Here is a 15,455-nt window from a genome sequence, read left to right as displayed (position 1 = left end):
AGTGGGTTGGTGGACAGAAGGACACCAGTAGGCTGGCTGAGTCTGAAGGAGAGAAGGGGATGCAGGAGGAGGGCAGGTGAAGGTGAAGGTGGAGGTGAGGGATGTTTTGATGGAAAACAATGATTTAAGTGATGAGTGTTTTCCAGATTCTCAAACATTTCTTAGATCCCTAAGACATACCTGGTGGAAGAAAGGCGGCTTCTGGAACAGGACTAACTCCCAGGAAGAGGCTGAAGACTTGAGCTACGCCTATCAGAAAGAATCGTTGTCACGGTGGCAGCTATGAAGACGCTTTATGCCAGGTCCTTGTGATTTCCTCTGGTTAAGGCAGCTATGTAGACCAGAGTCTTTGGGGTCCACTGGTCCATTTGCCAGGGTGACATTATACCACTGAGCCTTTGTTTGCCTCGTTATGTGAGTGTCCCCAGTCGGCTGGGGTTGGAGTTCAGTTTGAAAGCATAGTTGTCTCATCCTATCCACATAATGTGTGTCTGCCCGTTGAAAAGAGGAAGGACCTTCAGGAAGTGGGCACAGACTGGGGAGGATTGGGGTGCTTTTGTATGGCATCTGTAGGGAGTCGGAAGCCCCACTGCTACTGAGGGGATTAGGGCAGAGAAGAAGGGGCAGAAGGTGTTGGGGGTGCAACTACAGTAGACGTAGAGGTCAGCAGGAACTGGGAGGGGGTTTTATTGGCCATAGCCAGTAGGTTGGCATAGTTGAAGTGGATTCTCTCACGGAGGTCGGGCACTACTGAATCAACAGCTTGCCAGCATCTTTGAAGCTACAGAGGAAATTGGTGGATGGTCGTCTACTCAGATCATCACTGGCTCAAGGCTGCATTGCTTTATCTGCTTGTGCTGTATTTCGCCGGGGGACTGTGGATATCACATATCAAGCCTGTGGATGCAGCACACTTGGAGGGCATTACTGGTGACAACCTGCCCTCCATTCAGGACTGATCCACCTCCAGAGTCTGAAAACGTCCCTTCAGACCCATCACGCCTGTTCCAATCAGTTTTCTTTTCACACACTAACACTTATTACAGTCCCGGCTGTTCTTTAATCTCTCCCATTCTTTACCTTTGTTCAGTATCTGCTGTCCATGCTGTGAACTGGCAGGAATAGATCTACAGCTGTTCTGACATACAGACAGACACTGAGTCAAATTAACTGGTCTGAACATCCACAAATGTTTTCACACTAGAAATGAAGTGAACCAGGTTCATTTTGAACTGGTCTCTGGCCTCAGATGACGAGCAGCTAATGAGTCATTACTATGTCAGAGTAAATTCATCTTGAACACAGTAGAAATTATTAATAAAAAAAAACAACATTTTTTTGAGTAAATACCACCTTTAAATCATGTGATGAAGGCCAAATTCTTAATTCATTAATTCATAATGAACCTGAGCAGTTTTATGGAGGTTTCCCACAGGCGCTCGTCTGAGCGAGTACGTTATCTCTCTGAAGGCTCTACCAATCTTCTCTGTAGCGCCGTTTTCTTTTTTCTGTTGTTTTTACCGTCATGAAAGGACGAAATACAAATAAAACAGTAAAATAACACCTCAGCCTGCTTAGCAGGTCGTCTGTGAGCCTCTGTAGGCGCTCTGCCTATTCAGTGTGAATGACACGGAGAAGTGAAACTAACTGTGCACTTACAGTAGTCAGTAGCCCCCCCAATTTGGTCATTTGGGGGGCAGGACCCAAGTTCACCATAGAAACACCAATGACGATACAGAAGGAAGTAAGCCCACAGATAGGGTATTTGATGCATGCACCCCCCCACTCTTGAAACCCCCTCCTCTTTATGTAAAGAAGCAGGACCCTCGCGGTGGATGGTAAACAGAGTCATAGGAGCAGACTGTAGCAGCGTTTTCTCGAGCTGGAATATAACTTTTGGCCATAAAACAGCAAAGGTAAGACACACTGTGCTTCTGAGAAATGTGTTTCTGCTGCTCTTTGGCTGCTGGCTCGCCGAGTTTTGGTCGCACAGTGAGGAGGCAGACATTGTCGTGATCGTCAGACTCTCTGCTTTCATATGATATCAGGCTTTTGTTGTTTGTATAAAGTGGTGAACACAGCAGACGCTCTAAACTGGACGTACGCTGTTTTCGTCTTTTCCTTATATGCCCATAGAATTTCTTGCAGTATGAATTAGGTTTCGTTTTGGTGGCAGTGCTTGGTGGAGGCTTTTAGCTGAGTTTCTCCCCTTATTCTGGTATGCTACAAGTTAGGATTGGTGCTCGAGTGTGACCTTCGATCATCGACGTGCGCACGCATCCCAGGTTGCCCCCTGTACAGGGAGCACTGAAGAGGTTACATTATTTTTTCAACATTTTTAGAAAATAATATATGAAAATGTAGGTGAGCATAATGGGGTTGAAGGGACAAATACAGCTTTACACATATATAATTGTTTACTCTCAAATTCAATGTATAGGACTTTCCGTAGCATTATATTTCATTTTGTAACCATAGGAAGGACACCAGATACAAATTGCAGTTGAATTGACTTTCATTAATCTAAAGTAAAAACAACCACAAGAGCATGTTAACAACTAACAGTCATTGTAAAGTGAATTGCTCAAATGTAACATAACGTGTATTGTTTGTGTGTGTGTGTGTGTGTGTGTGTGTGTGTGTGTGTGTGTGTGTCTAGGCATAAGAGAGCCTCAAGAGAGGTGTGCTGAAAGTCACTTCGTCCTTGTTCCTATAACATACAATTAAACTTGTAAATTGATGAGCTGGTTGTAATAATAACAATAATTATCAAACAGTTAATGATTTCAGTGTGTCTCTGTATCAGCTGTGTCTGTGTCCATGTCAGAGTGTTTGCATGTGTGTGCCTGCATCAGTGTGTGCTCTTGTGGCGTTGAATTCATCTTGTGAGTCAGTCCCACACTTCTTTCAGGACTTCCACATGGTGCTTTGTCTCGTTCTGTGGGGGTGGAATGAGCTCCAGGACATCATCAAACAGGTCCCAGAGGATATCATCCTGATGCGGCCAGAAGAATCGCTTTGACCCAACATGACGCATGCATTTGACCTGGACATGTGTTCCCTGTATGTTTAGAATGATGCCTGGATACAAATCATCATCATATCTGAGAATACACCATTTACCAATCAGCTCTGGACTTTCCCACTGGATTTCTTTTTCTGGATTCCCCCCACTGGCTGGCTGTGACACAGCTGTTTGTATCTTCTGGCCAAAGCTGAAACACTGGCTGTTGAAGCACTTGCAGTTAAACTGCTTCCGTGTTGTGCACATGCAGCTTACATCAGGAACCGTCAGTTCTCCTGCAGTCAGAGTAATGACTTTGTGAATTCTCATGGTTCCAGGAACAGCTGGTATCTGCTTTGACATTTTCTCCATTGCTTCCTCAACATCTTCACTTTTCACAAAGAACAGTTTCACATTTGTGTTTGTTTCAGACAAGGCCCTGAATAACTCCTCTGCATCTGGGATGTCACAGCCCTTTGCCACCCCCGACACCATCTGGTGCTCCTTTTCCATGACTGGCCTCGAGGAAATTCCAAGAACCAGCCTTGAATCCTCTTCTGTCCAGTTTTGTAGTGAAAAGGTAGAAGTTGCCCCGTTGTTTGTATTGTGTACAGGGTCCAGCACAGACACTGGTGGATGTTGGGCTTGGAGGTAATCCAGCACAGGATTTAGGTGCTGCCATATTGCTGGAGGGCCTTTATGTCTACTGGGGCAGATGGTGCTAAAGCACACAGGCTCTGAGTGTCCAGCAACGCACAACACACCCGTGTGAAGGGTGGCCTGCTGATGTGAAGCTGCTGATGCTGAACTGAGAACTGTATTTACAGCTGCAGTTTTCTGAGAAGTCAACATGTATCAAAGCCTCTTCCCCTGACATGTTGTTCTTCAGCTCAGAAGGCATACCGCTGCTTGATATTAAAGTGATGCATTTTAAATCTCTTTACATAACTGTGGAAGAGCTCAATGAGGTCCTCTTGTGTGCCCTCCACAGATTTCTTGACTGTCACCTTGACAGTTGCCTTTTCTCCATTTTTGTCTATCTCCCTCTCCTCTGTTACCCACTGGCTAAATGATGTGTTTGAGGTGCTGTCGTATGCACTTGTGATGTGAACAGTTTTGTCCTTGCAATGGACACACTCTCCATACATGCAACTCTTGCTGGATGAGTTGCAGCAAACCTTCTCTATCAACTCTTCAGTGTTGGCAGTCTCAATGACTTTCAACTGACTGAGCTTCACCGCCAGAAAGCTGAGATTTTCATGCAACTTACACATGCATGTGTCACGTTCAGAGAGGGTTAGATTCACAACCCAAAAGGGGCGAAGATGACAGAAAAGGGAGTAGGATATCGTCTGGTCTGGGTTTTCTGTGGTTATTTTGTATTGTATCCATCAGGAACCTCTTCTGCATTCTTAATTTGTTCTTTGTGAGTGTTTCTTTGGTTCCTGTGGTCATTCTACTCACATCATCCCTGAGATAGAAAGCCTTGATTCTTTTTTTGAAGTCTTCAGTGAACCTGCTGGTCCTCTTTCTTTCAAAATGAAGACTGTCGTGATGTTTAAAATTCTTGTTTGAAAATCAGAGGCAGTCACCTGCAAATTTTTGCAACCTGTATTTTTTTTATAATTCTCTCCGTCGTGACTTTGGCAGCTGCCTTTCTCTGTCCTTGGTGGCTTTTTTGTATTTATCTTGAATCTTAAATATTTTGAATGAGTGATTCATGGTAAAGTAAGGTTTTTTTGATTTGGGGGTTGTGTTATCTTTGACTGTGGTGAATCCGAATTTCTTTGAACGTTGGCACCTTTTTTTGTATTTTTCTTCGCTTTTTCTGTCTTTTTCAAGTTTTTCCTGTAGTTCCGCTATTTGCCTCTTGAGCTTATTTTTTTCTCTTCCGTGTTCCTTCCGAGCCACCAGACGTTGCCTACAAAACAAAACAATAAAAGTTGATTTGGGTGTGGAAAGTTATGTCTTTTTTCCTCCTGCCCTCCCTGTTTCTAAAATGACTTTTCCACTATAACACTGTTAACTATTGCCCTAACCTTGAAGATCTTGGCTGCGAAGGCTGCTCTGGGTGATCTCCCGGATCTGGACTCTGTGGAGGAGTGCTCAAGTTTTTGAGCACTTCTTTCCTCTCCTTGCTCCTACGGTAAGCTGCTCTCCACATTTTTCTTTTCTTACGCTGCTCTCTTTCACTCAGTTCTTTAATTGCTTTCTTCTTCCCTGCATTCTCTGCATTCTTTCTCCATCTCTCACGCTCACTCTGCAGGTATCTCTCCCTTCTTTCAGGATCAGCCGATACTTCCTCTGCCTTTCTGCTGCTGTTGTTGGTGGCATCTCGCTTGCATCTATGACATGGAACATAAATCACATTCAGCATGCATGCAGTATAAGAATGTTGAATATAATAATAATTAATTTATATAACTGGATAACCTAGCAACCAAAGTCTTAAAATCTCAACCCCGTCACAATCTCACAAACTGTTACAGTCAAACACATAACGGGGTTGAGATTTTTGTACAAAATGGCCGCTGCTCAATGTAGTGAATACCAGACGGAGAGTACATGGCATGCATGAAATTCAGAATTAGCATATATACTTGAAATAACAAAAAACTTTTTCATAAGTAATAGTTTTCTATCTTTTTTTCATTTTTTCAGTGTTGAGTCATTGAATTTGACGACCACAATATCAAAAGATAAATGACCATAATGAAGGAAAAGATGGGAGCAACTTGCCTGTCTCTGTGGTCCTGATGTCCAAAAGACTTCAGTGATGTCGCTTCCTGATGTATTCTGGATCATACCATTGTATTTATGGGGGTGGGATCATTCATGTAACGGGGTTGAGGGGTTACTCAGGTACAGAAATAATGTGATTTTAATGAATAATTAACAATTAATTTTGGGGAAAAAAATCATTACCAGCAAACGAGCACAAATAGATGTTTAGGTTGATATCAAAATTTATTGACTTTTTAAATAGTTTTATTTGGTATTTTCAAAGTAAACTTTCATCAAGGCCATGAGGGACATGACAAAATAGATGGTGTCAAATGAAAAAACTGTATTATTTCTCATAAAAAGATAAAATTTAGTTCAGTTTTTACACTGTATTAAAGGGTGCATTTCAATGTATATGTAAAGCTGTTTAAATATAAAGTTTGGTGACCCAATAGATGAAATACGTCTTAAGAGGTGAGAGGGACTGAAATTGTGCCATTTTCATGGAATGACTCTTATATGCATTTACTCTGAAACACCAGAATCATTGAGTGCAGTTTATTTAGTCTAATAAAACAACAGTTCTTTACTTATTTCCATATTTTCATCTTCCTGTTTATGTTTTGTCTGTTACTTGTGACAAAGTCACTGTGGTTAAAGTCATATTTGGAAGTATTTGTTCAGCGTCCGTGAACGCAGCTTCATCCCTCCACCAACCAGATAACCTCACAGGTACGAAGTACCGCCAGAGCCTAAAATCCTCCTCTGCTTTCCTGACGACACGACACGACAAGACACGAGGCCGCCGAGACAAATGCACTAAGAGACGACTCAAAGACACAGACCACAAATCAGCTCCATGCAGAAATTCCACTGAGACTCATCAGAGCTTTGACTGGATGTCTGATCAGCTTGATTGATTATCCTCTGCAGGGCGTTCAATTTTTTTATCTTTGTTTGACCAATTTCAGCAACTTCATTTCACACAAACCAACTGAGTTTGAGTCACTAATAAAGTTTCTTGAACATTGTATTGTAACTTGAACGGACTTCAGACTCTTGTCAGTTCTCTGATGATACAGCTATCTTTGGATGCGTATCACAGGGGAACGAAGTGGAATACCGGGCAGACCCCTCTTTGTAGACTGGTGTGGACTGAACCGTCTGTTCAGAAACGCCAGCAAGACAAACATGGTGATGGACTTCCAAAGGAAGGTACCACAGACGACACTGGTGAACATCCAGGGTTTGGACATTGAGATCGTGGGGGACTACAAATACCTGGGTGTTCACCTCAACAACAAACTGGACCGGACAAACACAGATGTCCTGTACAGGAGGGGACAAAGTCGTCTGCACCTGCTAAGAAGACTGAGGTCCTTTGGAATGTGGAGGACACTGTTCGGGTTTCGGTCTGTGGCAACCAGCAGCGGCTGGCCCATAGGGGGCGCTGGGGCTCTGCCCCACCAGCTGTGGAGGGGAAAGACATTTTTTTGTTTTACTTTTTACATTTCCACCGACACTCATTAAACAGTGAATTTCCACTGACAGACAGTGTATCATTCTCTCATGGGGCGCTCGGCAAAGCGCCTTGACTTGCAGCTAAATAGCCAATTCGGTTATGGTTGCTAGGGAAAAATTCTGAATAATTGGCCTATCAACGTCGACAAATTTAACGCCTGTGGGGCGCTGGAAACGTCGCCCCAAGTGCTACATAAAACACGTGAAGGTTTAGGATTGCTAGAGCTACGTGAGGAGCCAGCAGTGAGGAAGAGAGATGATGGCGATGGCGGAAAAGAACTGGAAGTCAAGAGCAGCTTCCACCAAATTCGGTGAAATCGTTATTAATGTACCCTTTTGCAAGACGGATGACGGAGGAAAAACCTCTCGTTAAGGATCTGCGACCCGACAAGCCTGAAATCGACATTTCCCAGCAAACCAAGATAAACTGTACAAACGGAGTTTTTGTCGGAGGTGGTTCAACCATAAGACGTGGCTGGCAGGTTGTGGTGCAGCCTGTGAACTTTTCTGTTTCCCTGTATCCTCTTCAGAAGTGAAAAATGTGATTCGACTTGGACAAAGACTGGACTAACTGACTTAAAGCACCTCTCCGAACGGATCAAGAAACATGAGAGATCCAAAGTTCACATGGAAGACTGTGTAAAGCTAGCTGTGTTCGGAAAGATTAGCATAGCAACGCAGCTAGATGATGGGCACCGCATTGCTGTAAGAAGGCACAATGAAGAGGAAGATAAAAACCATATGTAATAATAATATAGTTGTGGAGACTGCTTTGTTGTTTTCTCTCACTGTGACATGCACTGACAGATTTTGCTGCGTCTATGGCGCCGATGCTGTTTTCTCCAAGTAAATGTTGCATTCTTTTGTTTGTCTGTTAAAATCATCTGTTCATGTTTCATCTCTGAACGTGGTTCTCAATTCTTTGTATACGTTACATTTTAATAGGAAATGTTCTGTTTCATTCTCTCTTCATATAATAACTCAACCCACACTCACCTGAGACACTTCCCCCCTCCACTCACTCACTCACTCACTCACTCACTCGCTCACTCACTCACTCGCTCACTCACTCGCTCACTCGCTCACTCACTCACTCACTCGCTCACTCACTCACTCGCTCGCTCACTCACTCACTCGCTCACTCACTCACTCGCTCACTCACTCGCTCACTCACTCACTCGCTCACTCACTCGCTCACTCACTCACTCACTCACTCACTCGCTCACTCACTCATTCACTCTGTTGATTTGTATAGATTCAGCTGAAATCATACCCTTGTTGTGAATTTATCCCTTGCTTGTATTGTATAGTATTTGATAGCATAAAGTCTAATATAGCTGTAAATTGTTACTTTTTCTTTGAAACTGTGAAATTAAATTATTATTGTGGAACAGTCGTCATTTTCCGACTGTTCATTTGAATGCTTATGCTAGATTAGTCAGGGAAATCTGTTGGCACACCAGCCCACCAAGAAATTTTTTCACTAGCCGTCACTGGTGGCAACAGTATTTTTATAAACCGTATATATTGTGCATGTACATAGACTTTGTCTTTCTCAAATGTGAAATAACACAACATTAGTTGTTTTGTTTTTTTCATAAGAATATTGGCAATAGTACATTTTAAAGCAGTAGGATTTTTCCATCATCAAGATCTGTCCATCATGGACATGTACGCAGTTTTTCTACTCTGTATCCTGTCCACTTTTTTTTTATCTTATTTCCCTTTTGTGCCTCTATTTTTGCTCTTTGTAATACTTGCTGGCTGTAATGACTAACCCCAGTGCGGGATCAATAAAGTCTTATCTTATCTTATCTTATCTTATCTTATCTTATCTTATCTTATTGGAGTTCCCACAAATCAATCAGCTCTGAGGATGAAGCTGTGGAGCATCGTCATCATCATTCACAGCTCAGACCCTCAAACAAACAAACAGACGTGACATCACGTGTGTTTTCTGGTCATGTGACCATCAGCTGCTCCTGCTGCTGTGACCATTTTCAACAAATATCCTTCGATTCGGAATTCTTTTCAGGAACTGACCCTGGATCAGTGTTGGCCATCGGCAGCCTCCTCAGAGTTAAAAGAGGAACTAATCAACAGTGCTGATCTGAGACCAGCAAAGAAGAACAGACTGCATCTCTCTCTAGCTCCGTGTGTGCAGAGGTCTCTCTACCGTCTCTCTCTCATTATTCTCAATGCATTATTCTGGAACTGAATGAAACAGATTCCACGTGTGTGTGTGTGTGTGTGTGTGTGTGTGTGTGTGTGTGTGTGTGTGTGTGTGTGTGTGTGTGTGTGTGTGTTCTATAAATAGAATGATGTACAGTGGTGAAATGCCAACCCCCTCCCCCACATATACATCATGTCTCTCCCTCAGGATACCTGAGCAGCACAGGGCAGGAAGTCACCTGAGAGCATTACCAGGTAACTGCTGCATCCTGCTGTGACACACAGTTGAAGTCTTTAAATGGGGGGACACATTTGTCTCAATAAATCATCTGCAGTGTTTAAAGGGTTGAAGAGGAGTTGCTGTGATATGATTGGCTGCTGTGGAAGCTCACCAGGACGCCATCTGCTGCTGTGACCAATATCTTTTTATTGATGTTAGCCAGATGAGCAAAAGTCAAATCTGTTCAAACAGGGTGTTTGCTATTATATTACTATCTTATGTTTTATCTTTTGTCAAGCACCTTGTGTTGCATTTTTATGTATGAAAGGTGCTATACAAATAAAGTTTGATTGATTGATTGATTGATTGATTGATTGATTGATTGATTGATTGATTGATTGATTGATTGATTGATAAAGTTCGAGATTCATGACGATAAAAACATAGACATAAGACCTGGCTAGATGTCTAATGCTGGGCCTCCTCGTGAAACAAGATCTATAGCGAAAACTAACCAGCGTCGTGCTGCAATCAATCAAATTGTGGGCAATGAAGAGACACCTGCATGGGCGCAGCACCTTCTGACTGAGTTTACAAACTTCAGATCTTCGTTTGATACTAAAATGACTGAAGCAACCAACTCAATCAAAGATCTGAAGAAAGATACACGAGCTATGAATAATAGAATCTCGAATGTGGAAACTAAGATCGGAATTTTTGAGACTGATACCAAATCCGATAGCGAAAAGGTGAAAGCCCTGACCAAGAATATGGGCGTTCTACAACCAAAAATGGACAAAATGGAAACTGAAATTTGGAAGAGAAATCTGATGTTCATGCCTGCCCGAAGGTCTAGAATCAACTCCTGGTATGCTGGATGGCATTTTGAGATACGTTCTGGATCTCAATGACGGTGAACCGACTCCTGAAGTTGAGAACCAACGGCGTTCCCCACGACCCCTACCAGACCCTGGTGAACCTCCCCGTCCTTACAGACAGAGGAAAGCATTACAGATACAACAGGACTTACCGATGGAGATTAGGAAAAAACAAGCGGCGTATGACAACATCAGAAAGGTGCTCCAAACTGATAAGACATGCGTTATGGCATCCTGCATCCTGTGCGCGTCATTGTCACTATCGTGGGTGTGACAAGCATATACAAGAACTTCCTAAAACCTGCAAAGACTGGTCCTAGGCTTACCATGAAATGACCGGCGAGGCTTTTCAACTGCACCAGCACTAACAGTAAGAGATACAGATACAGATATCTTTATTTATCCCCGAAGGGCAATTCAGTTTCGACAGTCCACCGACCACATATATTCATTCATACTGCACAGTCATCTCTACAGTCATCATCAGTGACAGAGGTAACGATAAATGGCACATGGGGAAGTACTTTAAAAAAAAAAATTCAAGAATAAAAATATTTGAATAAAACAGAATAAATACAAAAATAAAAAACACAGGAATAAAAACAGGAAAAGGTACGAGAATAAATAAGTGAATAAATAAAGTGCCGAGAGAATTTCACATAAAGAGTTACATTCCATGAATGTACAGTACCTGCAGTAACTACCAATAAGGACAACCAGCGTGGTATGTGCAAAATAAATGCAGGTGCAAACTTCATCTAAGACAGCTACTCTGTATTCAGCAGCTTAATGGCCGAGGGGATGAACTGCCTGGAATAGCGGTTTGTCTTCCTGAGAGGTGGCAGATAGCGCCGTCCTGACGGCATTAGTGTAAACTCATTGCACAGAATGTGATCATGACTAATGATACTTTTGGCCTTCTGGAAACACGTTTGTCCCAGAGAGAGTTTAAGTCACTCTGCTGGGCTCCAGTGATTTTGGAGCAGACTTTAACAATATTGTTAAGGCAATTTCTATCCTTCACAGACAAACCGTTAAACCAGCAGATAAATGAAAAAGTTAGCAAGCTCTCAGTGTAAGACAGATAGACAGTGCACAAGATGGGTTTGCTAACACCAAAGGAGTTGATTTTCCGCAACAGGTGGATTCTCTGTTGACCTCGTTTAATGATTGATTCAGTGTTTACGTCAAACTTAAGATGAGAATCAAATACCGTGCCCATGTACTTGTAAGAGTCCACAATTTCAACATCTTCGCCATGAATTATGCTAGGAGTGGGATTAGTTTTGTTTTTCCTAAAATCAATCACAAGTTCCTTAGTTTTAGAAACATTGAGATCGAGGAGATTTTTGTGACACCACTGGACAAAGGCAGGAAGGGCGCAGCCATGATCTGACTGCACCCTGGAGAAGCGACAGGAGTGCAGTGTCATCTGAGGATTTCACATGGAAGCTGCCCTCTTTACAAGACCTGCAGCTGTCAGTGTACAAAATAAAAAGCAGCAGCGAAAGGACACAACCTTGTGTTTGAAACCAAGGTATTAGACATGATACCATTTGCTAAAACCCGTTGTGTTCTGTCTGTTAAGAAGTTTAGAAACAATGTTCAGAGCTGGTCAGGTAGATTAAAATAAGAAGCAAGCCTCTTGAGCAGAATGTGAGGTTGCATCTTATTAAAAGCTGAGGAAAAATCAGCGAATAAAAGTCTGACATGAGCATTTGGTTTTTGTAGGTGTTTATTCACTTTGTCCAGGATAAAGAGTTTAGCGTCTTCCGCTCCTTTACTAGTTTGATAGGCAAACTGAAGTGGGTCCAGTTTGCCTTCAACCAGGGAGAGAACCTCTTCTTTTAAAATTTTCTCAAGGTTTTTCACCACCAGAGAAGTGAGAGCCACAGGTCTGAATTGATTTAATTCTCTAGGGTTTTTAACTTTCGGAATGGGAATTATGGTGGAGGACTTCCAAATCGTGGGCAGCTGACAGCTATCAAGGCACATTTGAAAAAGCCTGGTGAAAACCTCACTAAGCTGATCAGCACAGTGGTGCAGAGTGCGACCACAGATGGCATCAGGGCCAGAAGCTTTCCTTGTCCTCGTTTCCTTAAACAAAACATTGACTTGCTCTTGAGATATCAGTATGTCACTATGGGGTACCAAGGAGTCCCTCAACCTGGAGACATCCTGAGTGAAGTCAGACCTTTCAAACCTTGAAAAGAACCTAATAAAGGTGTTTGATAAGTCTATGTCTTCAACTCCATTTATATTAATGGCTTGCTTGGTGTCATTAGCATGCTGATTAATGGAAGCCATAGATTTGATCCCCCCAGGCTGACCTGAGGTCACCATTTACGTACTGATTTTCTATCTTTTTCCTGTATTTGGCTTTAGCTTTGGCAGTTTTGGGTCTGCCTATCTCCGAATGACAAGCACTTAGAAATAGTACAACCATTTCAAAATGCGTCAGGTATAAAAATTTTTCAGCTAAAAATAATTCACAGGGCTTACATGACCCCGGAAATAATGAGTAAAATTGATCCTTCGGTGTCAAATCTGTGCTGGCATGGTTATGGTTCGGTGTGGACACTCACACACGTGTTATGGAATTGTTCGGCTGTTAGATATCATTAATGACAGAACCCCTGCACTCAATACCCAGATCACACTTTGTCCAATTTTGTGTCTATTTGGAGTTGAGATTGATGGTATACAGTCAAGAAATATGCAACATATTTTCTCACTGGCTTTCTTGGTGGCAAAAAGGACTATCCTTATTAACTGGACAGTACTGTTTCAGTATAGATCTCTGGCGAAACGACTTTATGGACATTGTTGCTATGGAACAGGCTGCTTGTCTCTCAATCCACTGGAGAGGCCTAGTGTTCTGCAAGGCCCCTTGGACTTTATGAGAAGCTTAATGTATGTTTAAATGTACTTAACTGCAGCTACCATTTTTTTGTCTTGTATTGTTATTATAAAATTTAAATAATAATAAAAAAAGACAACAGCTGGCCGACGGAAACACACTCAGGTGACGCCTCCTGTGTGGATCAGAGCAGCTCCTGAGGTTCCTCTTGAAGTCTGAGCAGAGAGGACGGAGACAGACCCTGAACTCTCCACCACCAGCGTCTGATTGGCCACTGCTGCTTCTCGCCTTTCGTTCTATTATTATTTATGTGTAGGGCAGGTGTGCAGGTGTGCAGGTGTGCAGGTGTGCGAATGTTAATGAATGTTAAAATTATTATTATTGTTGTTGTTATTGTTACACACTTACACACAAGTGTTACCATCCTGTGAACTAGTAGCTTTATCTAATTGAACAAAACAACTGAAACACACAAACTGCCTCTCTCACACACACACACACACACACACACAAATTTTAAGACAAACACACACAGACATTCACACACAAACACAAACACACCCACCCACCAACACACACACACACACACACACACACACACACACAAACACACACACAGTGTATCGCACGCGTGCGCGCGCTCCTACCTGACTCAGTAGTTTCTCCATCTCTGTCATTCATTCATCGGCACGTTGGCGCGCGCTCTGGCACGCAGCGGTCCTTCCTTTCACAGCCTCGTCCTGCACGGTCCAGTCCGCTTTAATTCCCGCGTCATGTCGGTCCGAACCGGGATAGATCGACCATACAGATCCACAACAGAGGAGATCCAACACAAAACACAGCAAGCGGCGAGAAACGAGCCGTACCAGACCGGAAACCAGCCGGGTACAGAGAGGGTCCGGGTCAGTCAGTCCGGGTTCGCACGCGTCTACCCTGGTCCGAGTCTCTCATTCATCCTCCGGACGGACTCGGTCTTCACTGACAGACCGGAGCAGCGCGTGCTGCCGGTGAGGAGGCTGCTGCAGAGCGCGAACCAATCAGAGAGCGGGGAGGGCTGCAGAGAGAAAGATGCTGCTGTCACACCTCTGAAACACTAACCATCATCTTCAGCTTCAGCTTCCACCAATGCATTACTACATGATTGATTGATTGATTGATTGATTGATTGATTGATTGATTGATTGATTGATTGATTGATTGGGGTTATGATTATGATCTGGGACAAGTGTCTAATTACTGATTGATCTGATCTCATCTCATCATGTCCTGATGTCTGTGCTGGATCTAGAACATATCATTGTTTCATGGCCACATGATGTCATCTCCCAAACGTCCAATCAGGTTCTTTAGGTATCTTCAGAATATTACTTTGTGTGTGCCTTTCAGCCCTGAGTCTTGTCTGCAGGCTTTTGCTTCAGGCCACATTAACCAGTCGCTGCTCGTGACGCCCATTGGCTCAGACAGAAGGTGTGTTCTGGTTGGACAGAGGTTAATCTCAACAGGAACTGAAAGTGTGAAAACAATTCGCCATTTGGTTGACGTGTGGTCAGGTGTGGTCCTCTTCACGACCAATCAGGATCCGCTCAGAACAAACGTCTGAAACTTCTCTGTCTGCACTTTTGTTCTCTATTTTCAAATAAAACTTTGTGCCACATAAAGTCATGATCTCATATTTCATTTATTAGTCTGTCATCATCACACATGACGGTAAGAACTGATTTCAAAATGAAAGCGGGACACATGCAAACTGTCTTCAGAGAAAAATAAGGCTTTGAAAATCAAGCTTTTTCAATAATTAATTGTGAGGAAAATAGTCAAGCTTACTGTCAAAGAATGAATCCAACTGTTAACAAAAGAGACAGACTCTTCCTGTTTCACCTCACAGTGTCTCAGACAGCATCAGTGTCACATTCTGGGCTTCACTTTCAAAATAAAAGCTCTCATCAATGAAAGGTGAAAAGTGATAATAAAAAGAAGCTTCCTGGCAGACATGCAGGCTGAACACGAACACAGACACAGGCACACCGGGAAGCTGAAGATCTGTAATAATCTTTCATTGAAAGCACAGATGGCGTG

At 42.9% G+C, this 15,455-nt stretch overlaps 1 protein-coding gene across 4 annotated transcripts in view; it reads right to left on the bottom strand.

The window, feature by feature from the left end:
* crhr1 (corticotropin releasing hormone receptor 1) overlaps positions 1-14,409 on the bottom strand; it is a 49,262-nt gene extending 34,853 nt beyond the window's left edge. The window contains exon 1 of one of the 4 annotated variants that reach the window (XM_070982156.1): positions 14,027-14,409. In XM_070982156.1, coding sequence (XP_070838257.1) covers positions 14,027-14,056 — 30 coding nt within the window. In that variant the 5' untranslated portion in view covers positions 14,057-14,409. The remainder of the gene's footprint in view (positions 1-14,026) is intronic. The other 3 variants (XM_070982154.1, XM_070982158.1, XM_070982155.1) reach the window with 3 other exon arrangements.
* Positions 14,410-15,455: the final 1,046 nt, after the last annotated feature.

Source organism: Chaetodon trifascialis, chromosome 15, assembly GCF_039877785.1.
Source record: "Chaetodon trifascialis isolate fChaTrf1 chromosome 15, fChaTrf1.hap1, whole genome shotgun sequence".
NCBI lineage: Eukaryota > Metazoa > Chordata > Actinopteri > Chaetodontiformes > Chaetodontidae > Chaetodon > Chaetodon trifascialis.
This window is presented reverse-complemented; position numbering and strand designations above follow the sequence as displayed.